Raw genomic sequence first — 24,477 nt, forward strand, 5'->3', positions numbered from 1 at the left:
ACCTTGAAGCCAACCCAACACCTTGTAGTAGCACAGATTTTTCAGAAACTATTTATTAGATTTATTCCAAAATAAGTCAAGTTTTAGTTTCATACCAAGTGTGATGTAATTCATTCATAATTTTTTGCCTCCGCGCAGAGCACATGTTCTGAAGGAGGTTAACATTAAAAATGCTCATTTTGGGACTTGCCCGTGTATTTCTCCCTGCAACTCGGAGAGATCTGCGCCATTATATATGTGCCGAAACATAGGGGGATATTTACAACAAAATGTTGGATAGCTGTGTTACGCCATGTCGCAAGGGTGCCTGCACTGAAGAGGCGATTGTTTATTTGCAGGATGGGACACATAATCAATCTTGAACGATGATTTACTCTTTTGATTGTGTGCTGCAGAATGCAGCACACATGGAAAGGGCAAAAACAAGCAGAAATTAATAATTTCTCCTCGTATTGCCAGTCTAAAACCATGTATTCTCCAGAATTGTAAATATGGGGTCCTCATCAAAAAGTAATGGGTCTTGCGGTGGAACGCCCACAACAACGCCCACTGCAGGGAAACATCCTTTACCACGCAACTTTTACCACGCAGTGCCTTTACAACGCAGGTTTTACAACGAAAACCATTACAACGCATTGCACTGGGGGGCGCTCCAGGATAGGGAATAGTTTTAATTTACTATCCAACACTTTCCCTACTTTCAACGGGGACTGGAGTTGGAATAGTAAATTAAACTATTCACTATCCAGCACCCCCCAAAGCAATGCGTTGTAAAGGCTTGCGTTGTAAAACTTGTGTTGTAACAGCATGCGTGGTAAAAGCATGCGTTGTAACAACGTACATCCCCCGCTGCATGCCCCTTTCACGCTAAGTGAAGAGTGAATACAGGCCTTAGTCACAAGGCGCCATCACGCCACGATAAGTGACCTAATGCCGCTTTGTACATAACGAGTCAGGGATATCGCCATCAGAAAGTCGCTAAAAGTGACATTAGGGTGGTGATACCCCCTTGTAAATATACCCCATGGTCTCTTAATCTGTTTGGAACGTTTATGCAGATTTGTCAAATGGTGCTCAGACCATAAAGAAATTAAACAAACAAACTTTTCTATGGAAACAGATAACAGACTATGCCTCATGACTAAAGCCTGCTGCCTGTGGTGGGAACAGTAGGCCTACGGTACTATGCGAACAGTAGGCTTTAATGGTGTGAAGACTGGGCACAGGGCTTGGCTACGGGCACTCGTTAATTATGTTCAAGGCTGCTGCTCACAGGGGTACCCACACTAGGCATGGTGTGCATCACATTTTGGTTATGTTATTACTGCTTTAAACTTTTTCAAAATAATTCACCTTTTTGCAACATGAATATTCACTGTTCACAATGTGTAAATATAATTCATATTAATTGCCTAATAAATGTACACACAGATTGTGCAGTATATTCCGAGGTTGGAGGCGTGGGTGTATTTCAACTGCATCTGAAAAATACTTTTTGGTGGGATTTTTACTTTTTTGTATAAATATTTGCAATTCAATGACCGAATGGAAATACTAGCAATATCCAGGCACTGATAAAGAGCAAATATAAATTGTATCTGCAGTGGATACATGGAGATTAATGGATGGTATAATCGATTACATTGCACTCACCAGAAGATTCTGTTTGGGAAATGTAAATATAATTCGGTGTGAACAACCTGGAGATGGGAGAGCTGAGGCTCAGTGTGTTCAGTTGTATGGTCTAACAACAGCTAAACCCTCCACAGTCACCAGGAAGATGGAAAGGTTACCTTGTGGTACAGCCACTGAATTTGAAAGTAGGCCTTTGAACATCCGGTAGGCACATTGCTGCTAGACTCTAGTGCTCCAATTGGCATGGGGCCAAAAGTGTATTGAAGGACAGTTTTCCCCTGTCCCAAAAATCCTCTAAGTTTTACAGTTTTCACACTGCTATTTGAATTATGGGCCTGCTTACGAGTTTGGTGGTGTGGCGGCGGGACCGTCCCGCCACGGCTAAACCCGCGTGAGAACCACCCGCTGTATTATGACTTATTTAGTCACTGTCGGGTGACGGTTCCTTTGGGGTTTCCTGGGCGATGCCTATAAAATAGGCACCAAAATGTGTAGTGGTGTCATATGTGGAATTTAGAATTCTGTTACTATGTGTCACGCAGCGTTATCATTATCATCACGGTCAGTGATAATTGTGAGGCAAGCCTGTGTCTGTGCCAAGTAATAATTTTAGAACAAATGAGTCTCCGCATAGTTATACAATGGGAATGTCAAAGGAAGTTCCAGCACTGCATGCACTGTGAAGTCCATACCGTGCTGGTACTGGGGGTGCATGCACACAGGGGGGCCCATGTTGTGCCCCCGTGTGCATCGAATGGAGTAGGTACAATGCGGCCCTGTAGAGCCCCCTTTCTTTCCTCGCTGCCACTGTTTTCATGGAGGAAAGACCTCCATGAAACTAGTGGTGGTGATGAAAGTCTTAATATGCTTGGCGGGACCGCAACAGTCCTGCCAAGTATAATAGTGTCATCAGACCGCTATACCACCGCAAGGGAACAGCAGTTCTCTGGCAGTGTTGGCGGTCCCAGTGCAGCATGTACGCCTAGGTTGTAATGTGGCGGTCGGAAGACCGTTGCCTCACCACGAGTCTGGCGGTGTGAGGACCGCCACAATCGTAATTAGGCACTAAGGGGCCCATTAGGATGTCGGGCGAATTGCCTCCGCCAGGGTAGCGGTGGCCACCGCCACCCAGGCGGAGGCAATCCGCCCGACATCCTTCCCTGCATTCCCCCCTGCCATATTACGATGGCGGAGGGGACCGCAGCGGTGGGAAACACCGCCCGCCTGTTTTCCGCCCCGGTCGCCTTGCAGCCGGGGCGGAAAAGGGATAACATGGTGGCGGTGTCTATCAGACACCGCCAGCCATATTAGCATGGGCATTTTGCAATGCCTTTCCGTGGCGGGAAAGGCAGGCGGACTTCACTCTGGGGGCCCGCTGCGGGCCCCCAGAGTGAAGCACAGTAGGGGGGTGCACACGGAGGTACCTATGGTACCCCCCTGCATTTGCATAATGAAAGCGGCAGGCACCGCGCGGTGCCTGCCGCTTTCATCATGCAAATGCTGCAATGCATTTTCAGCATTGTGGCAGGCGGTGCAGAGAGCACCGCCCGCCACAATGCTGAAAATACAGGATGTGTCCGCCACTGTGGCGGGCACATCCTAATGGCACTTCCGGGACCCCCGCCCTTAAGGCGGGCGGTCCCGTTTTCCGATAGGTTGGCATCCTAATGTGCCCCTAAATGTTATCACTCATTCAAACGGGTGATGGCCTTGAGTATGATGATCTGGCTCGCACCGCATTGTCCTATTTGTATACTTCTGGACCCAGACACATTGGGCTTGGGGGAGCATGCCTAGGTGAATCAAGGAAGTTTTGAGCAACTGCTTCCTCAATAATATCATCAACCGTCATTGTTCTTCAGAAGAGATCGTCACTTGCTGTCAAATCTGGATTTTGCAGAAGGAAAGGTGCATTGAGCTCATGGAGTAATTTGAAACCTCATAGTTCTGAAATGCGTATTCAACTGCTCGACAAAAAAGAATTTGTGCACCCTTGACAGTGCAATTCAATTGTCAAATAAGCATGCATGCATGTTAAATACATGGCTTTCAAAAGCACCTGCAGGCTTGTAAACCTATCATCATCAATCTTGCATGCGTGTCCTAGACCCCAATAAAAGGTTCTCATATCCCAATGTTCCTTGATGGTTCTCGAATACACATGCACATATATGATGGAGCAGTCTTGGAACAGCCAGAGTCAATGGCAATTCACATCCATGGGTGAGGGGCTAGGAGCACAGGGCCCAGCTAAGAGTAGTTTTTGTTCTCAACAATTGCTTGGCCTGGAACTCCCAGCATAAGGACTTTGTGGACAGAGGCTAATGGAAGGGATTGAATTGTATGTCTGAGAGCACATTGTAAGTGAACATTAACTACATCATTACCAACATCAATAAGATGAACAACATCTCATGAAACAGATCAGGATTTTCGTATCTTATAATGCACTGGTAAATTCTGGCAATTGGTGATTTGCAACATGTGCAGTAACTAATAGCATTGTTCCCTGATGCAGCGCTCACACGCCAACTTTTAGTTGAAGTAAGTAGTGAAGAGACACTTTTGATGTTGGGCAATGCATGAAAAAATAGCATATTTTCGGATACATAGCATATTAAGAAGGAAGGTCATCCATTAATAGAAAACAAAAGCATAAACTAGGAATATATCCAATATCATTATCTTCTACATTTAAAATAATTCCATTAATTTGGATCACTCTAGGCATATGCTGTAATGCTGAAATTGCAGGTCTCCATCTCACCTCATGAAATTCAAATCTCGTTACCCTAACACCCCAACACCCGGATAACCAAAATCGTTCGCTAAGGTTTGCTTGTTAATATATTGCTCTGCCCATTAGACTCAGGATGGAATATTGTAGCATCCAGTCTTTAAGACATCTGTGGCATTCCATCAACACAGTTCGAGCATCAAATGGAAATGACTTTAAATACATGCACAACTGAAAGCTACAACACCCCCTAGCAAAAATATAATCAGGGATTGGTTAATAATATTTTTTTCACCATCAAAAAATATCAACTTACTGATCATATGACTAATTTAACAAATAAGCTTTTTGATAAGATAAATGTATCTGTTATGTGACTTCAATAAAATGTTTGTGCACATTAACTAACATACATCACTAATTATTAAAAAAGAATTGAATTTAGTTTGGTATTGTTTACAAACTCTAAAATATTTTTACAAATATTATACCCTCACTTTTTGCAAAAGAGATCCAATTAAGGTAAAGAGAAAAATGTCAATATATAATACATGGCATAAGGTAATGTGCCACCTACATTTGTAGCTCAAAAAGGGAAAAACACATTAAACCAATTAAATTAATGTTAATACATTTCATTAGCTAATGTTCATAAATGATAAAATTAAAAAAATAAAATAATTACTAAAAATACTTTGGAATACTTTGGAAAATATTATTGTTATTATTAAGTTCTGAGTAAAGTTCTACTTTTATGCCAAGTTTGGTGTAAATACATTCAGCTGCTTACGTTGCAAGCACTACCAAAATTTCCAATAGGAGCTAAGATGATCCCTGTGTGGATCGACATGAAAATGGTAATGTCAGACCGTTGCTGACAACACCAAGCAATATCTAAACTTGGTGTAAATCTGTCCACAGGGTCAAAAATTATAGGCAAATCAAAAAATGCCTTTTTGATGGAACCTGCAGCTGAAGCATAGCTACACACTGCCAGTTATACTCCATGCCCTGCTGCCAACTCACTGTGGTCAGCTTTGCAAGCTCCAGTGCTTTATAATGACAATGTCTGTTTTTTTTTGCTGTGGTTCTAAAAAAACAGTTTTTAAGGGGGTGTTGCTTTTTAGATTTCATGTTTTCAGATTATTTTGTTTTTTTAATTTTTTTAATTTTTTAATCTTTGGAGGCAAAGAGTGTCTTAGAATTTAAAGTAATGTTATTTTCTCTTTTTATTCCCAATCCTGGAGTTCTTTTTTCTGCCTCACATGTTGATTTTGGTGTCAATGAATTAGAGTTTTAAGATGCTTAGGTAAGGATTGTTTTCTTCTGCTTCCTGCAGCACCTTTTAGAGAACTTTCTGTAGCCTCTCTGATTTCTTATGACCTGTTTCTATTCTCTTCTGCTGCTGAAGGAACCTCTCATACTCCTTGTACTCTTCCTCATGCTTCAACGTGAGATTTCATTGCTTTGTTGATTTACCAAAGGTGTAGTGTCCGTTGCCCCCAATAAATTGCAAGTGACCACCCACACATTCAGCTTCTTCACAGATGTGTGAGGAACTCCAACACATCCAAGTTTTGTTGTGTTTCTTTAAATTTACTCTCCCCAAGACAAATATTTTCTTTTTCCTTTTCTGAAGCAGCAGAGGGTATCCTAGGAATCTCTCTTTCTATACTTGCAGCAATGGTTGTTTGAAAAGGAGCTGTGAGCAACAGTAGCACCAAATCAGGTCTCAAAATGGTGGATATGCCCCCCATTGCCAGGGAAATGCACTCTGTCAATTGGATGAAGGATCCCTGAACATTCAACCAATGAAACACTCCGAGTCATTTTTAAAACTGACTAGCCTTAAAGGCCAATCAAGTTTCCTTCTTGATTGCCCAAGGAGAGGGCACCTCCTCCCAGCAGCCACCGTGTCACTCTACACTTAAGAGGTCATGTGTAAGGTGTCAAGTATCTCCTTAAAAGTGTCCCAGGTAAGAAGAAAAAAACACAAAATAGAAAAAAGCTTCTAGGCAATCCTGAAGACTTTGGCTGAAGATGGAGCATCTGCAGAATAAACTTCAAAAGGTCCCTGATATTGTAGAATTGGAAAGAGCAAAGAAAATACATCCAGAAGAATATCAAGAGGGAATTCAGGATGATAGGAGCAAACATCATGGACACAAACAGCAGCATGTGGGTGATGAACATGCCAACAAAAACAGGAACGAATGTGTTGTGATTAATCTAGACTTGTTGATGACTTTGTTATATCTGATTCAAACAAGAACTGGCATCAAAGGAAGAGACCCAACTATATCTTGGATCAGGAACCTCATTCAGTAGTCTGCTGATTGGAGAAACAACAAGGTGAATGATGGAATGCTTGAATCAATCTCAGCCAATGGCAATTGCTCGGGCCGTATCCCAATCCATCTTTTTTCACCCACCATGCCACGAGGGTATGGACCCAGCAATAAGAAAGTCAGCCTTGACGGTGCTCCTCGTGGGAACAGGCAAGCCCAAACTTCCAGGCCAGGTCTTCCTTGAACCGGAAAACACACGCATCTTATGACCAATTCCTTCCAAATTAGGGCTCTTTAGCCAGCTTGGTTCCAGCTTGGTTCCAGTGGGACAGTGAGCCCGGGGCCCACATCCAGGCGTACCTGACGCAATTAGGGCATTAAATGCTAAAGTAATGTATGGAATGCTTGAATTATTCTCGCAGGTTGCATCTCAATCCATAATTTTTCACCCACCATGCCACATCAGTTTGGACCCAGCCATATGCAAATCAGTCTTGACCCTGCACCAATGGGAACAGTCCTCGCTGAATCAGAACACATGCAACCTATGGCTGAAGCTATGACTTAAAGTGGTGGTGCCTGGTGGCTCTGTTCTCCCTTTTATTCAATTCCAATTTTCCCTCGATTACGATTAGCCCTTATATTCTCACTGTATGTGGTCATCGGTAGAGGCAGTGAGAGGTGGAAGAATTCAATGCTCCCATTGGATCATACAACAGGTATAAGGTGCATGGTATAAGTACAAGGTTAGTGCTTTCTGACAGTCAGAAAGCTAAAAGTCACTTCCTGCACCAGACCCCGCTGGCACTTGGGGCACAGGAATTAGATACAGTATGGTTAAACATGTAACACTTTTTAAAAAATAACTTTACAACAATCTGCCACTAATATATTGCTGCCAAACTTCCACAAATCCCCAGACAAAAGTAATATTTAAAAGGTTTATATTTATAAGTGTATATAAATCAAAAACTTTTGAAATTGTCTGTTTATGGTTATTGTCGTCAATCGAACCATCAGCCGATCACAGACTAACTATATGTTTGTGGAGGTGATGAAACCATATCTAGCTCATGTTATAAACATATATACAAAGATCAGAGACATTCAATACCTGTGGCTCTGGGTGTGGTGCTCTGATTCGATGAGGCTCCTGTTGCAGAGATCAGGGACCAAGTGCCTGGATCCTTCCCTGTGACTCCTGTCCCATTGGTGTTGTTTAGTTGTGTAGTTGTTGCAGCTGAAGAGGTTGGCATGGACAATGCTGGTGGCATGGCTGAAGTATTTGTTTGAATGGTGGTGTTGGGGCTTTTGAAGGCTGTTGCCACTGGTGATGCGGCGTTGGCGGTAGAAAATGTACCAGGACCCGCGGTGGGTATTGACTGTGAAACATTGGAGGAATTGTTGGGTGGTGTTCCTAACAAAGTGGTTGCCGCCATTTGGACAGTGGTCACTGTTGTAGCATTTATTCCTGAAGACTGAGGCCCTGTATGAATAGAGAACATATTTTGTTTTACAACAAACACCTTTAAATTGAATTCATAAGGATACAAATGTATTGTATGAGCCACTAGATATTAGTCTAGACTACATTGTTTAGCAACTAATGTCACTTCTTTACTTATGAGTTATGAATTCCTACCTGTACTTTATGGTTTGTTGAAAATAGCTTTCGTTTTTGGACCCCCCTAACCTCTGAAACATAACTCCTTGATCCTATTTTCCTACTTAGTTATTTGACCTTGTTGTCATTCTGGTATATCTCTTCCTCGTGCTTGGTGTTTTAATTAATATTCATCTATCCAGAACACATTATTTCAGTGCTTAATTTAAGACGGTGGTTTCCGGTGCTCAGCACCGTCATGTAATTGTCAACAATGGTGCTTGTGACAGTTTGCCACAAGGGGGCACTGTCTGAGATAACCACAACAACAGTCAATTATTAATTCAATATGAATTCAAAATGACTATTACCTGCCGCCCAAGCCATTCTTATAATTTTGGGGGCCTGGAATAGTCCGGATTGTCATACTTACTGGAGCGTGATGGTTGCGCGGCAGGGGCAATGGGTTGTGTAATCTGCAGTGGCCTCCTCACGAGAGACCTGGCACTTCTTTTTTTTTTTTTTTCTATAAATTAAACACTGCATTAATTGCCTGTGGCTTATTTTAATAGGCCCCCCTTTAAGAGAGTGTTTCCTTTGTCTACGTGAAACCTCTTGTGGAGAAGTGTGGCTCAATGGTTAGAGCAGGCAGACCTTGATGCAGAGCTCTGGCCAGGGACCAGGGTTCGATTCCCGCCTCGGCGGGTCTCCGGCTCATTAATTCCCCTGACTGGATATTCTTGCCTCAGTGCCTGTTCTGATCATGGGTCCCACGCTGCAACTCTGGGCAATAGCTTGCTTAGTCTCCACAACGGCCCCAAAAGCGCTGGGATGCCTGGCTGCACCTGGGGGATGCCCAGGAGTGGACGTTTCCCAGGAAAGCCAGGAAGGGTTCCTAAGCGGTATACGGACAGCGCCGGGACACCTCCGGTGGAGGTAGCTGTGCGCTTTACAAATTCCGACATTTACATTATTTACGTTTGATGTTGCAAAGCATGTCATGCAGGTATAAATCCCTCCTGACTACTCTTTAAACTAAGTCTAATCTGGGATTCACTACCCCTCTCCTCTTTTCCTCGGTTATTCTTGAGACTTCACCCATCAAGTAGGTGTTGCTTTGCCACATGGTAGGTTGGCTCACCTCCATGGAGCTAGATGACCTGTTCTTGGTGTTGTGAGAGGGGAAGGGCAATCACTGTTCATACTGGGAATGTCTTGGTCTGCCCGAGGTCAGGTGGTGGGCTCGTAGTATCCGAACCAAGGAAGAGCATTGAAGGAATATGGAGATCAACATCTGGATAGTGGTATTGAAAATGTGCTCTTTCCTTTAGGAGTGGAGTTTGGGGGTTTCAGACCTTAGTGGGAGCTGTGGAGGACTGTTAAATAGAAGCTGAGTTCTTCAGTGTGGGTAAATGATTTTGAAAACATTCGGGTAATTATGGTTTGCTTAGACTTAGAGCAATATTTTCTTATTAGTGTATGCGTTAACTTTAAGGGCAACATCTCAATTTTCGGAGTATGTGCATGGGAGGGGATATGACTGCAAAGAAGTGTTATGCAAGTGAGATGTTATGTTATGGTATGGTATGGTATGGTATGGAATGGTATGGTATAGTATGGTATGGTATGGTATGGTATGGTATGGTATGGTATGGTATGGAATGGTATGGTATAGTATGGTATGGTATGGTATGGTATGGTATGGTATGGTATGGTATGGTATAGTATGGTATGGTATGGTATGGTATGGTATGGTATGGTATGGTATGGAATGGTATGGTATGGTATGGTATGGTATGGTATGGTATGGTATGGAATGGTATGGTATAGTATGGTATGGTATGGTATGGTATGGTATGGTATGGTATGGTATGGTCAGTCACAGCTGCTCCCGTGAAGCAGTAGTGGGCCAGGGAGGGGGGAGAGGAGGGAAGGGGGGAGAAAAAAAATCACTTACCTTCTGGCCGGCCGCTGCCACTCTTCCGTCCTCTCCATCCTCTCCCTGGCTTCTGTTCAAACAGGAAGCGGGACAGGCTTCCTTAAGCCAATCACAATGCTGCAATGCAGTATTGTGATTGGTCTGAGCACCAAGGTTCAGTGCACAGACAGGGAATGGGTGCCGGGGTATGTTCTCCACCCAGGCTGTAATTCAGCCTGGGTGGGGAACATGCAAAGTGCGCATGAATGTTTGGCCAGCCCACTATGGTAGGCCAAACATTCATGCACACTTCGGAGGCTGCCACCACACCTCCTCCTGCGCAGCCTATCCCCGCCCCACAAAAGTGCCGCAGCACAGAAAATAAAAAGACAATAACATTGCATTATTATCATTTTATTTTTCCTTTTTTGTCATGAAGAAAAGCAGTGGGGTGATGATCCTCTGTCTTAGCGGAGGAGCCGCCCCTGGGTATGGTATGGTATGTGTGTTTTTATAGGGTGCTAACCACCCATTAGGGTATCCAGGTGCTCTGTAGCAGGTGTGTGAGGAAAGCCCTGGGGGGCTTATATGGCAAGCCAGATCTTCAGCTTCTTGCAAAAGTGAAGAAGAGAGGAGGAGGCTCTACGGTGCTGAGCGAGGTCGCTCCAGGATTTAGGGGCCAGGAACAAGAAGGTGGAACTTCCTGCTCTGTTTCTGTGTATGCTTGGGGTGTGTGCTCCTGAGAGCCCATCAGAGAGGAGGTGTCTGGGAAGTTGGTGGAAGTGTGTGTGGCTGTTTAGATAGGTAGGGACAGTGTTGTGGAGAGCTTTTTAGATGTGGGTGAGGAGTTTATAGTGTGTGTGTTTGAGTATCGGGAGCCAGCAGTGTTCTATAATGTGTGATGTGGGCTCTGCGTGGGAGGCTGGGGACTAGTCTGGCTGCAGCGTTTTGGAAAGTCTGGAGTCAGGGTATTTCCATAATCTATTTGGCTAGTGATGAGGGCTAGAATGATAGTTTCCTGGTGGTGCCTGGTAGCCACATGACGATTTATATTCAGAATCCTTAGTGTGTTGAAGTAAGCCGTGACCACTGGATTGGTTTGGGGGGGGGGGGGTTGCGTCCAGTTTCTTGTCTATGATGACTTTTGGGGTTTCTAACTTGTGAACAGGGTGAGGGGGTGGGGCCCCCAGCTGAAGTTACAATAGTGAGGTGTTCTTCTCAAAGACTACCATCTCTGTCTTGTCCAAGCTCATATGAGGCAACTTGTTTTCATCCAGGTGATCAGTCTTTGAATCTGAACAGCATCCACATGACTCTCACATTTTCTGCTCTGGAATCCTATGCACCCAGCCTTTGGAGGTGCTCAGTGGCAAGTGACTGGGTGCAAAATCAATACTGGAGGCCACGTCTTCCAAGAGGGCAATGCCTAAACCAACTGCTTAACTCTTCGGCCATGTGCAGCATCCACAGGTAAATGGTGAGCTGATTCTTCCTGGCCCACAACTCATTATGCAGAGACTTTAAGTGCAGCCAGATAGTTCTGTGTGTAGCCTCTTGCTCCAGATCCTCCAACTTTTGACCCCACTTGACATAGACTTCAACTCAGCACATTCGAGGACAATAACAACACCTGACACTCAGTTCTCTTGTGAGGAACGAATGCTCTCTGAGTTTTAACATGTGCAGTGCCCAATAGATACAGTTTATGGTTTGGGGCACTCCCTGGGGTCACTCCTTGGATCCTCCAACTTACTGCATAAGAGTCTTCCCTCCTTGGAGTCCTCAATCTTCAGCACACTATTGTGTGTGGTGAAAGGCCTCACCCTGCAACTGTACACCTTCGCAATGTATACAAATGTGTTATTTATTTTATTTTACACCCTTGCGTTTGTTGAACTTCATTGAGTTTGAGAAGCACCATCCTTTAGAGGTGATGAAGACCATCTCAAAATGGGGCATTTTACCAACTTTTCATACTTCAGTACTATTTAAAAAAATTAAAGCTCCCAGCATTCACAAGTCTTATTTACACATGAAATATTGGCCTTTTTGTTCAGGTTAAACTCTTTTGGGCACACTGGGCCTTTAGAACGTTTTTAGTGATTTGTTTTGAGTACACACCAGGTCTATGAGATCCCGTCATGCATTTAGCCCTTCTTCTTTTTCGCATAACAGTGTTGTTATGCCCCATCAGCCTTGAGCTGCCTTAGTCCTTCTTGCTTCACTGTCCCCTTCGAAACAGTGAATTTGGACTGTTTCTCGCCTATGCTGGCAGTATCTTTGACGTCACTAGGAACCACGATGGACTTAACCCTGTGTTTTATGCAACACACAAGCAAAACAGCCCAGTTAGGAAACTCTAGTTACATACTCTCAAGAAACTAGGAAATCTTTTCTCTCTCATTTCACAAATCAGTTATAGCAAAGGGATCTTAGCAGAAACTCCAACCAACCACCACTCTTCCATCACTAGAGTAGTCCATGCAACAGAAAGATTACTCACTTGCATCAGAAAGTCAACCGCATCCCCAATGTAGAATGTGAGCTAGGTAATGTTTTTTAAAGTCTTTTTGTTTTGATTATTGGAAAATACGTTGGATACCTTGTATATTTTTTTTCTTCGAATGCTGAACGTGTTACTCAAACATTCAGACCTGAAACTAGTACCACTTTTTATGCAGGACATGGGAAGCCCATGGTTTCAAAGGGAAAAGTAAAACTACATGCCCCAGAATGCAGTTATGTTAGCAAAAACCGTCAGGATCACCAAAATCAAATAAAACATGGTGTTACCAGCCCAGCATAGTTCCCCAGGTACATGTGAGATGTGCTTCTCCAGTCCAGGTTTTTTCTTTGAATTCTGGACTTGTAGACTTGTATGTTTCATTATAAAACGAGACTACAAGTCACAGGATGGGAAGGAAAAAATTAGGCAGGAGCATCCTATCACGCATGGACATGGGAAATGTGTTTTAAGACAGCAAGATCAGGTTTAAATTTAAAAGCTTGTTCAAAGCCCAGCAGAATTGTTACACAACTTACATATTGTTTTTCTGTAGGTTCCTTACTCCTGGCACAAGCCTTCCCCCTCACAGTTATTACTGTACTAGAGTTTGCTGCTCCAGTCCTGACTGACACACTCTGGCTTTAGATAAAGAGTGATTGTGGAGATGAACACCCCAGTTACATGGTCTGTGGGATCCTGCTAAGTAAGGCGCTACCAGGTAACTAGATTTTCCTCTACCCCTAGAATCTTGGAGCGTGCGGACTTTGCTGCACTACGTGATAGAGTTCTTCTATGACATGTATTATTAAGAGTTTTTGACCTGATTCTCCATGCCTAATCAAGACCTGGAGAAGTGTGGCTCAATGGTTAGAGTGGCAGACCCTAATGCAGAGGTCTGGCCCGGGACCAGGGTTCAATCCCCGCCTCGGCGGGTCTTGGGCTCAATTTCCTCGGACCTGATAATTCTCGCCTCGGTGCCTATTCTAATCATGGGTCCCACTCTGCAACTCTGGGCAATAGCTTGCCTAATCTCCACAACGGCCCCAACAGCGCTGGGATGCCTGGCTTCACCTTGGGGGTGCCCAGGAGTGGACACTTCACAGGAAAAAGCCAGGAAGGGTTCCACAGCGTTATGAGTACAGCGCCAGGACGCCCCGTTGCTGGGGCAGCAGTGCGCTTTACAAGTACAAATTCAGTTCAGTGCTTGAAAGAATAGGAAAATGTCCGCCATTTTGAAAATACGCCTGCATGCCTTACTTTATGCTGCTCAGTCACCTGCCATACCTGTAGATGTTGATGTTGTGCTTTGATTGGATAGGGCAACTGGTGCAGATATGACCTGTCCTGTTGCAGGATCCTTCCCTGTAGTTCCTGTCCCATTGGTGTTGAGTTGTGTTGTTGCTCCAGAGATTAGTATGGACCATACAGTTGGTGTGGAAGAAGCGTTTGCTTGAACAGTGTTGGGGCTTTTGAACTCGGTCATGTTCGCTGTTGACGTGTTGGTCTGGTTAGTTCCTGACGATGCGACAGTTTTCGACATGCCCAGCCCAGAGGTGGTAGATGTTCCAGGAGTTGCAGGGGGCATTGACTGAGAAGTGCTTGTTGGTGTATTGAGTGATGTTGCTGGCAATGTGGTTGCCACAATTTGAGTTGCAGCCACTGTTGTAACATTCATAACAGAAAGCTGAGGCCCTGCATGAATCAAGAAAATAAAATTGATACAAAAAGCATGTGCACTACAATCAGAATTACTGTATGATATATGTCAGAGCTTTAACAGAAAAAAATATGATTGCCTCTTAATCGCCATTCTCATCCAAGTCCGTACATATATGAAGTGTGTGACCTTACAAGACCCGAGTAAATCTATATATGACTCTCCCGAATTCTAATGGGTTATAGCGCCATTCCACTTATTTCTGATTTTGTCTCTCTTTGTTGAGCACAAGCCTCTCTTGGTCACTCTAGAAATGGGTGGTCATTCTTTAATTTTTATTCTTTCAGCTTGGTGGTGTGCAGGGCCATTTTTTTTCTTGACACAGTACAGACTGAGGGGCCAAACAAAAACACAATTCGAAAAACAGAAAGGTACTCTGTAGAAGAGGACCCGCTCATCTTCAATTTAAGCATCCTAGCTTAGAAAATATCATCTGAAGACAGAATCCCACATAACTGGTGGCTCCGTCCCCTCCTCTGAGCCAGGAGAAGGTATGAGAAGCCGACTTGACAAGCAACAGGGCACCTGTGAAAGGGTAAGCAATGTCTTTGCAACCCAGAGCATGAAGTCCACAGGGGTGAAAGGGATTATTTTTGAAGGACATGATTTAGTTGGGTCCACAGCCATTATCTAGTGGGACAAGGAACCTCTGTGTAAATCCAGCGTGGCCCACCATCTTAGAAACATCAGTGATCATTTCCACATTGCCTATAACACTCCGCTATAGTACTGACAGTGGTATATAAGTAGGGCTTCCCGGTTTTAGGGTATTTATTTTTTGACGTTTTCATCTGCATTTATCCGTATTTATTTTTGTTAATTTTATCTGTATTTATCTAAAATAGTTTTGGGTTTTGTGAAAAAACAAAAGCTGGAACTAGTGTATTTCCACATTTAATTAACTGATAAATGAGCCCTCATACTTGAAAGTCTGATAGGTTTGCAAACACCCACAGATGATAACTCAATGCACTTATATGTCAAATTGCTAATTTTAGTATCACCTCTGTGCATATCTACTGCTAGGTAAGCCTAATTGCTAAAATTATTTTCTTTTTTTAACCCTCTTATCTTTTAATCCGCACAGCTATTGGTGTGACACTAACGACTGATAGCATTTAGAATTACTGATAAAACAACCTATTTTCCATTTTTATCCTAATCTAATTTTAAATACAGATAGGAAAATAAATGGTTTTCTGTCTGTATTTATCTGTAAAAATCAGTAAAAACGGAAAACAGGGAGCCTTATGTATAAGGTGGCATCAAATTTGAGGGCGGGGGTCTGTTGGGGGGAATTAGGATGCGCCTGCCACAGTCGCCGCGATGTTAAAAATGCATGGCATGCATTTACATACACAAAGCGGCAGGCACCGCGGGGTGCCTGCCGCATTGTGTATGCAAATGCAGGGGGGTACCACAGGTACCCCCCGTGTGCACCTCCCACCTCGCCTTCACCATGGGGGCCCGCAGGGGGCCTCCAAAGTAAAGACCGCCTGCCTTTCAATGCCACCACCGAAAGGCATCTCCCAAAGCCCATCGTAATATGGCTGGCGGTGCCTGAGAGAGACCGCCACCATATAAACCCTTTTCCGCGCCGGCCGCAAGGCGACCGGGGCGGAAAAGCGGCCGACGGTGTTTCCGTCCGTTGCGGTCCCCCCGCCATAGTAATATGGCAGGGGGAAATGGGTGGCGGGCGGGCAAGGATGTCGGGCGGATCTCCATCGCCCACATGGCGGTGGCGACCCGCCCGACACCCTAATGGGCCCCTAAAATCCTATTTGAAATATACCAAGCCTATTGAATGATTTTCCGAATTTAAAGGTTTTGTCAATCATTAAATGGGCTTAGGAAACATTATGAAATCGCTATTTAGAAGAGGCAATTTAAAGGCGACCCTTCCAATACGGACTCAAATCATTAATATTTTACCACCAACTCAAAGGAAGTGGTAAGCCATTCACTAATGGGAACGGGTCACAAAAGGACCTCTTCTTGTTAGTAAATATGAAGAAAAAAACATTGTTAAGAATAGGCAGTAGCCCTTTGAACCATTGTCTGATCTTCAAAAAAGTTTTAAAACATTTTAATTTTCTTTTTGAAAATGCATCCTATTTTTGTTTTAGGAAAATGGGCTGCACTTAAAAAAAAGATTGCTTTATTTAAAAGCGGTCACAGACATGATGGTCTGCCGCATCAGCAGGTCACCAGGCCTGTGAGTGTAGCCAATCGTAGTGAGCCATAATTTGCCACCTACTCCCTGAATACTGATGAGGTAGGTCAAATGTGAACTAACCTATTAGTGCACAGATTATATTGCAAAGTAAGAATTCTTTCGGTAAAAGTCAGTGTGCATATTGCGACTCCTTATACCTAATCAATTATTTGTACATAAGGCCCGTGAGGCCCAGTTATACGAATATTTGGTCACAAAATTGTGGTTGCAAACTGCAACCAGTATTTTTCTGATCAGTAAAGATTTTTATGTACTACTAGTTCGGTTTTAAAAAAATCCGATTTGTAGTGGGTTGGAATCTGACCTACCTCGTGAATATTAAAGAGCCACGTCACAATTTGTGATGTCACCAAAGGGATCAAGTAGATGGTGATTAGCAGACCACTATGTCTGTACTGGCATTTCAATAAAGTAACTTTTTTCTTTTAAACGCATCCCATTTTCTTTCAAAGAAACTGGGCCGCAGTTAAAAATAAAAGCTTCATTTTTGTTTGTTTGAGAGTTTTTAGGGGTCTTGTGGACCACTGCCTACTCCCAAAGAAACTTTTATTTACAGTTAACAAAGTGTAAGGCGTCCCTAAGGGACCACTTCCCTATCATAAATGGGTAACCATCCTAACTTGGGGGTCTGTCATTTTGCCATGGTGTACAAGCGCTATATCGGTCTGAAACCATTGAGACGTGTCTAGGAGTCGCCATTTTTAAAGGACGTCTCCAACACGCCCCTTGCAAAAAGAGATTATTTCTCCATTTCTAACTGCATTTCGGGAGTTGGTCAAATAAAATCTAGACTCCGAAAATAGGTTTAGTACATTGCTAAAAGCAGTTTTTCAGTTGCAAACTCTAAATCGAAGCATTTGCAGCCAACAAACGTCTTTGCACATGCAATTGTGAATAAATGGTTGCTGTACTCTGGGTCACATCACCGCAACTATGCAAGAATAAATATCATATGCAGAAAAAAGGTAGATGAATGCTCACCAAAAGAAGTATTGAGGTAATGCTCTTTTTTTGCCATCTTAAATATTTTGGGTTCTGGGCAAGACATTTATTATCAACTTTATAATTATTACACATGTTCACCTAATTCAAGGCCACGTGATGCAATATGAAATTGAACGTTAGACATGAAGGGGCATAATTACAATAACTGTCACATCCCTGCATATCAGCAGGGATGCGCCAGTTATTATGCACCACAGCTCCGCCATCATGGATGCGTCGCATTTACAATGTGGCACAACATGGGGCAAAAATGGCACAGATGCGTGACGCATCTGTGCCGTAAAAGTGGCGCATTGCTGGAGTTGCATCGCAAGCGCGACTCAGCTCCAGCAATGCTCTGGGGGCCCTATCTTGTTAATGCTGCGTCAATCCTTACGCCTGCTTCAAGCAGGCGCAGGGTTTTGACGCAGCATGGGCCTAAAAGTGACTGAGTGAAATCTTGTAGATTTCACTCAGCCACTTTTAGGCGACGTCCCTGCGCAGGAACGCCTCCTTCTAGCGCAGGGCTTTACAATGTGACGCATCTCCCTTATGCATCACGCTGTAAGTACCCCGCACCATGGCGCAGGATTTGCGCCGCAGCTGCGTCACAAAAGTGACGCAACGGTGGCGTAAATGAGGCACAAGAGGCTTATAAATCTGCCCCGTAGAATGCAAAAACAGCCACATTTTGAGTTGCCCAAAGACCATCAGCTAAATAGTATCAGGAGAAAACTAGAACAAGCATTGATAAAGCCAGGAGGAGCGTTGCCCTCCCCCCCAAAAAAAACATCAGGAAAGGAAAAATAAAACAACACTTGTTTTATTTTTCCTTTCCTGCTGAGTCTTGGGGGGGGGGCTGATAGTGAGAGGCACTCAGGGGAGTGGTGGTGCACTCCCATCACTGTCTGTGCATGATGGATTGGCCGCCTGTCTCAGGCTGACCAAACAATCATGCGCAGTGAAAGCTCTCTCCAACCCAGCAACGCAGCTGGGTTGGGCACTGCAGGCACAGACTCACAGTCTGTCCTGGAGCGCACATCGAGGGCACTCATGCCAATCCTGCAGCTTCAGGATTGGCAGCAGGGCATTCTGGGAGCCTGTGCCTTCATGAAGCGGATCAGAAGACGGTGATGGGGACGGCTGCAGGTAAGTTTTTTTAAGATTTTTATCGCGAACCCTAGTACCTCTCCCCCGCCCTTCCGCCCACCCACTCCCTCCTCCGTCCCCCCGCGCCTCCAGCATACCAGCCGCCCCTGGATAAAGCCATTTCGTTATGCTCTTGTATCTAGATCTAGTTGTCTTACAGCAGCAATAGTTTAAATGGAGTTTAGTGTCTAACCAGTCTGTTCCTCCCACTGTATGAAAGATGCAGTAAGGTTGAATGAGTGCTTAATATTAAAATAAGACACATGCACAAAGTTCTTCAAACTCTAGACTTAGTTACGGGATAGTGTAGGTAAAGCAGGTGGTGAGGCAGGGGGAACAGCAGAGCAGGAGGGGTAAAGGGTAGTAATAAAATATTACATTGAGAGGCAGTGAGTGGTGAGGTAGAAGACGCAAGGCGAGGTAGATATCGTGTTTGAGATGGAAGATGAGATAGAGAGAGAATGCTAAATCAGTAGATACAGAGGCGAGGTACAGAGAAAAAGGTGAGGTAGGAATGGTGAGCTGAAGTAGAGAAGGGGGTACAGAGAGAAGGTGATAACAGGGAAGGTAATGAAACAGAAAATGAGGCTGAGAAAGAGGCAGCAAGAAAGGAACATGGTAGAGACAGAACTGCGAAGAGATGAACAGGAGCGGAACAAGAAGTAGAAAGAGAAGGAAAGGAAGATGAAGAGAAGAGAAGAGAAGAGAAGAGAAGAGAAGAGAAGAGAAGAGAAGAGAAGAGAGGAGAGGAGAGGAGAGGAGAGGAGAGGAGAAGAGAAGAGAAGAGAAGAGAAGAGAAGAGAAGAGAAGAGAAGAGAAGAGAAGAGAAGAGAAGAGAAGAGAGGAGAGGCAACACATGAATGAGAAGCTAAACTGAAAGATTTGTGAGAGAGGGGGGTGAGTAGACAGTGAGAGAGATGTGAGGCAGAGAGAGAGTTGAGGTAGAGAGTGGTCAGGTAGAGAGAGGGGCTGGAGACAGAGGTGGGCGTGAGGCATGGAGAGATGTAGAGAGAGCTAGAGAAGTGAGACAAAGAGGTAAGACTAAAGGGGAGGTGAACTATCTGGAGGAGAGATAGAGTGAAGTCAGCCTGAAATACAATAGTGAGGTGCAGAAGTGCAGAGGTTGTGAAAGGTGAGGGAGCTACACAGAAAGAGAGGAAAGATCAGAGGTGAAGAATGAGGATGTAAATAAAGAAAGATGTCAGCGATAGGTGGAAAGAAAGCGAATGATCGAGGGTTGAGAAAGAGAAGGTGAGGTAAAGTATAGAGAAAGACCTCAGCCAGAAAGTGGGTTGGAGAAAGAACAGGAAGGCCGAGAAGTACCCAGCAAAATGCCAGAGGCCAGGGCTGGCTTAAGGCATGGGTGAGCTGGAACCAGGCCCAGGTTGCAAAGTTTCAGAGGAGAGTGCTGGACTTGTCTCAAAAAACTGCTTTATTTCTTTCCTTTTTTATTACAGGCTTCCGGTGCCTGATCTTTCTTTCCAGGTGCTGCACTAATGTTTCCTCCCCTTAATATCCCTTGGTTTGCTTCCCCTGCACGTACGTCACCTTCAAACCCTCTCCCTCCCACCATTGGCCTCTCACCCCTAACGTTGCATCTGACTAAGTGATTCAGGTGAGCGGGGAGTGGACCTGGCGCGTGAACACAGAAGTCCTCCACCTCTACCTCCCTTTAACATCACGAGTAGGAGGGAGAGCCATATTAGGTCAGTGGCAGACTTTCCATAACTCTCACCAAACAACTGCATTGCTCCCTAAACATCTCCTCATCCACTGTTAGGCTGCAAGGTGATTTGGTGTCATGGGCCCTGGGCCCCCATGCTAAGGAAATAAGGACATGGACACTATTACGATGGACGTATAACTGGTCCCGTACGACTGGCCCCTTTTATAGGCAGGATCAGCTGACTGGTGACGCCTATGGTGGATAGGTATGGGGCTGCTATATGACGTGCCCAGTCAAACACTACAGTTAAGCGGTGTATTTCTTTATGTGCTTCTTTTTCTCACGCAGACACAGTGGGCATCGCTTTAAATGGGCAGGAAAAATCCGGTACTGACTACCTGCACTTCTCGAATCTTGAAGGGAGAGTACCTGCACTTCTCAGCACAGCTGCAATACATATCATGCAAGAGTATCTGCACTTCTCAGGATCAAACAGGTACTCTAAGAAGTGAGTACTTGCACTTCTATATTTCCATTTAAAGCACTGATAGTGGGTACAGCAATGTCAGGCAGCAGTAGAATATTTTCTCATTCACAGCGATAGACTGTAGGACAGCAGAAGCACTATTAACAGCACTAATAGTATTTCCACTTATATACATCACTTAGAGCAGGTTAAAGCCTAAAAGATTGGGGAGATAGAGGAGAGCAGGGGGAGGGGGTCCAGGGAGGGCGCGATGGCAGCTAAATCCGTCTTTGCCCGACGCTACAGGACGCCACATCCTGACGGTGTAGTTCCATTACGGCAGTACCGCAGATTTTCCTGCAGAGGGCGCCAGAAACTCGAAATACATTTTATATATAATAATGCTCACCAAACTCGTTCAAGCTGCTTGTGAAGAAGCGCAGACCAATAATTAAATACCAGACCTGCAGGTAGGCATTTGACTGTTCAAAATCTTCTTTAACTTGCTGCCTCTACAGAATACCTTATCCTTGCTTACTCCATTAATTTGCTGTATAGATTATTAACAAGCCTCTAACCTTAGAACCAGGCAGGTGCTTTATTGATATTAACACTTTCTAACAAAACATCAATAGTGGTCGAACATGTATTTACATTCTTTCCGTGGTTTATGTAAATGCATCCAAACGTTAAATAAATGCATGTTGTGATCATATTGTTTTTTTCAAGAATAAAACAAGCATTCTGTTTTGGCGTGTTCTAGCACGGAGAATGCAGTCTGGCTCAGCTTTCCTCAAAAAACGTATTGCACTTTAGTATAGTGTGATGCACCTGTGAATGTGACAACTTATTTTATGTGTCCACGTGATGCAAATCATGTCATCCAGCTCAGGTGTTTCGCTCCATTGCACATCTTTGTATCTTTCTTCACATGGCTCAATGCATTCTTTGATCATGCAATCACCCCTGTGATTGCAGTGTCACACAACTGTACATGATTAATTGATCAAATCGTTTTTAAAAACAAATCAGCCATTTCAGCAGGGGCAGCTGGTGACATTTTACAGTGGTGGGGCGCAAACTGATTTGCAAGTGCGGGCCCCAGGCCACTCAGGCCGGCGGTGACCCCCCCCCCCCCTGCCCTCATCCCCCCCACCCACATACACAACACTCCAAGAAATGTATTCACACACGCATACACACAAACACATCCATTCACAACACTCTCCACCAAACATTCATGCATACACACACGCTCGCACCAAACACTTTAAAAGAAAAGAAAAACACACACTCTTACCTTGCTGCCGGTCCCGGTCCGCGCCACCTCTGGGCTCTGCTCCCCACACGTCACAGGCTCACAGCGCCCCTGGCCAATCCTGGCGCCAGGGGCACAGGTACCCTCTCGCCCGCAGCACGCCCATTAGGGCTCCTGATGGGCATGCGCAAGGCCGCAAAAACACAAGTGCGCCTGCGTGGGCATGGGTAAAACATTCGCCCTCCATCCCCACGCATGCGTACTTGTGTTGCCGCCTGTACAATCATGTCAATGAATCAACATGACGCCCGCCCGGCGGTCTGACGTCATGTTGATTCATTGACATGATTGTCATGAGGGAGCTGCGGGCGGCGTCGGGCAGGGGGGGCTACGCCCCCACGCCCCAATGGACAAACCGCGCCTGCATTTCAGGAGTCAATCTACAGCGCTGGCGTCATCAGCACATGGAATTTACTTTTGTCTTTTAATAGACTTGATCTCGGAATCTTTTGAACCTTTTCATAGTTTTGTTGTAAAATCTGATCCGAGTATCGCCTCACTTTAAATCTTAGTATTGACTCCTGGGTTGCCGCTTCGAAGTCTTTTTCTAATGTGCAATTCCTCTTGAGGAGTAGTAATCCCCGTACGGAATACTGTTCTTAAGAGGTTTGGGGTGACAACTATTGGCTTCCAAGATAGAGTTCCCTGCTGAGGTCTTGCGGAATAGTGAAGTGCAGATTTTACTTTCCTTAATGAAGACTTTCAGATCTAAGAAGTCTACTTCAGTGTCACTAATATTGCCACTAAAATGCAGATTCACCATGTTGTTGTTCAAATGTCATTAAAGCTTTGGCTTCCGTTTTTGGACCTTTCCAAAAAATGAAAAGGTCGTCAATATATAGGTGGCACCCAATTATTGAGGAGACCCAATGTTGGTCCTCATCGGCACATATATATGTATATATATATATATATATATATATATATATATATATATATATATATATATATATATTTCCATTCCTCTGCTCTCTTTTCGCGAACATGGCGCTACTTCCAGCTGTGCGTTACCTCGCGGCGGAGCAAAGCCGCTATATATTTCACAAATTCTCCTTTGCAGGTGAAAAGATAGGTCGCACTCCGATGATAGTAAGAGAAATTAAATTCTTTTTATTCCATTTCATTTGCCTCCAAACAGAGAAACACACCGACGCGTTTCGATCTCCCACTGAGATCTTGATCACGGTAACGCCCCTTGCTACCTAGCAGTATTATGTGCAAAATTGCCCTCTGACATCATTTCCTGTTTTTGGCTGCGCGGGGCATTATGGTACTTGTAGTGACATGATGGTATTTATCCCACTACATTTTGTAAGCATCACTGAATCAAAACATTAAACATCAAAATTAATTATGAAAAAGAGTTCACCGCATATTCCCAAAATTCTATTTACAAACATTATTATTCTTCCATTGCTTTTCAACAAATTTTCAGCAAAATATCATTTAGATATGATCAATTTGTGTTTAAAACAAAATGTTTTTTACTTTGGCGAAGAAATATTCGCCCAAACCAGAGGTACAGCCATGGGATTTTCTTTTAGTCCTAGCTTCGCCTGCCTCACCATGGGATGGTGGGAGCAGAAGTGGGCTTGGCAAGCAGAAAACGATGAATTCCTGAACAAAACAATTCTCTGAGTGCGTTTTATCGACGACCTGCTCATCATTTGGGACGGGTCAGAGACAGAATTCAAGAGTTACTTTGAGATTCTCAATAAAACACCGGCAAACCTAAAATTCACATATGAATTAAGTCAAGAAAAAGTGACCTTCCTTGATACGGAAATTTTCATAGAGGCAAATCAAATACAAACGACTTTAAACAGAAAAACAACAGGAAGAAATGCAACACTGTATGCCAGCAGCTTTCACCAGAAATGCTTATTTGAGAACATCCCATATGGCGAATTTTTAAGATTGCGAAGAATTTGCTCAACGGAGAATCAATGGTTGAAACAAAGTGGAATCACCTCAAGGTGATTTAAAAGGAGAGGGTATTCAAAAACACATGTTAAGAAAGGATGGGAATGAGCAAATGAAAAAAATAGAAATTATCTATTAAAATCAATTCAAGAAAATCCCACCAAAAACATGAAAATGAACCAATAAGATTCATAACTACCTACTCAAAGGAATCATCAAAGATCAGTCAAATACTCAAGAAAAACTGGAAAATTCTAAAACTAGATTCAACTGTTGGTCCACTTGTGGGAAATGCACCGCAGGTAACATATTGACTAGCACCAAACTTGGG

General features: G+C 44.0%; 1 protein-coding gene across 1 annotated transcript in view; it reads right to left on the minus strand.

The window, feature by feature from the left end:
• LOC144790706 (uncharacterized) overlaps positions 1–24,477 on the minus strand; it is a 180,668-nt gene that overhangs the window by 88,674 nt on the left and 67,517 nt on the right. The window contains exons 9-10 of the mRNA XM_078665426.1: positions 13,972–14,379; positions 7,775–8,146 (exon numbers count right to left, since the gene is read on the minus strand). Of these exons, the coding sequence (XP_078521552.1) occupies positions 7,775–8,146; positions 13,972–14,379 (780 nt within the window). The remainder of the gene's footprint in view (positions 1–7,774; positions 8,147–13,971; positions 14,380–24,477) is intronic.

Source organism: Lissotriton helveticus, chromosome 11, assembly GCF_964261635.1.
Source record: "Lissotriton helveticus chromosome 11, aLisHel1.1, whole genome shotgun sequence".
NCBI classification, from domain to species: Eukaryota; Metazoa; Chordata; class Amphibia; order Caudata; family Salamandridae; genus Lissotriton; species Lissotriton helveticus.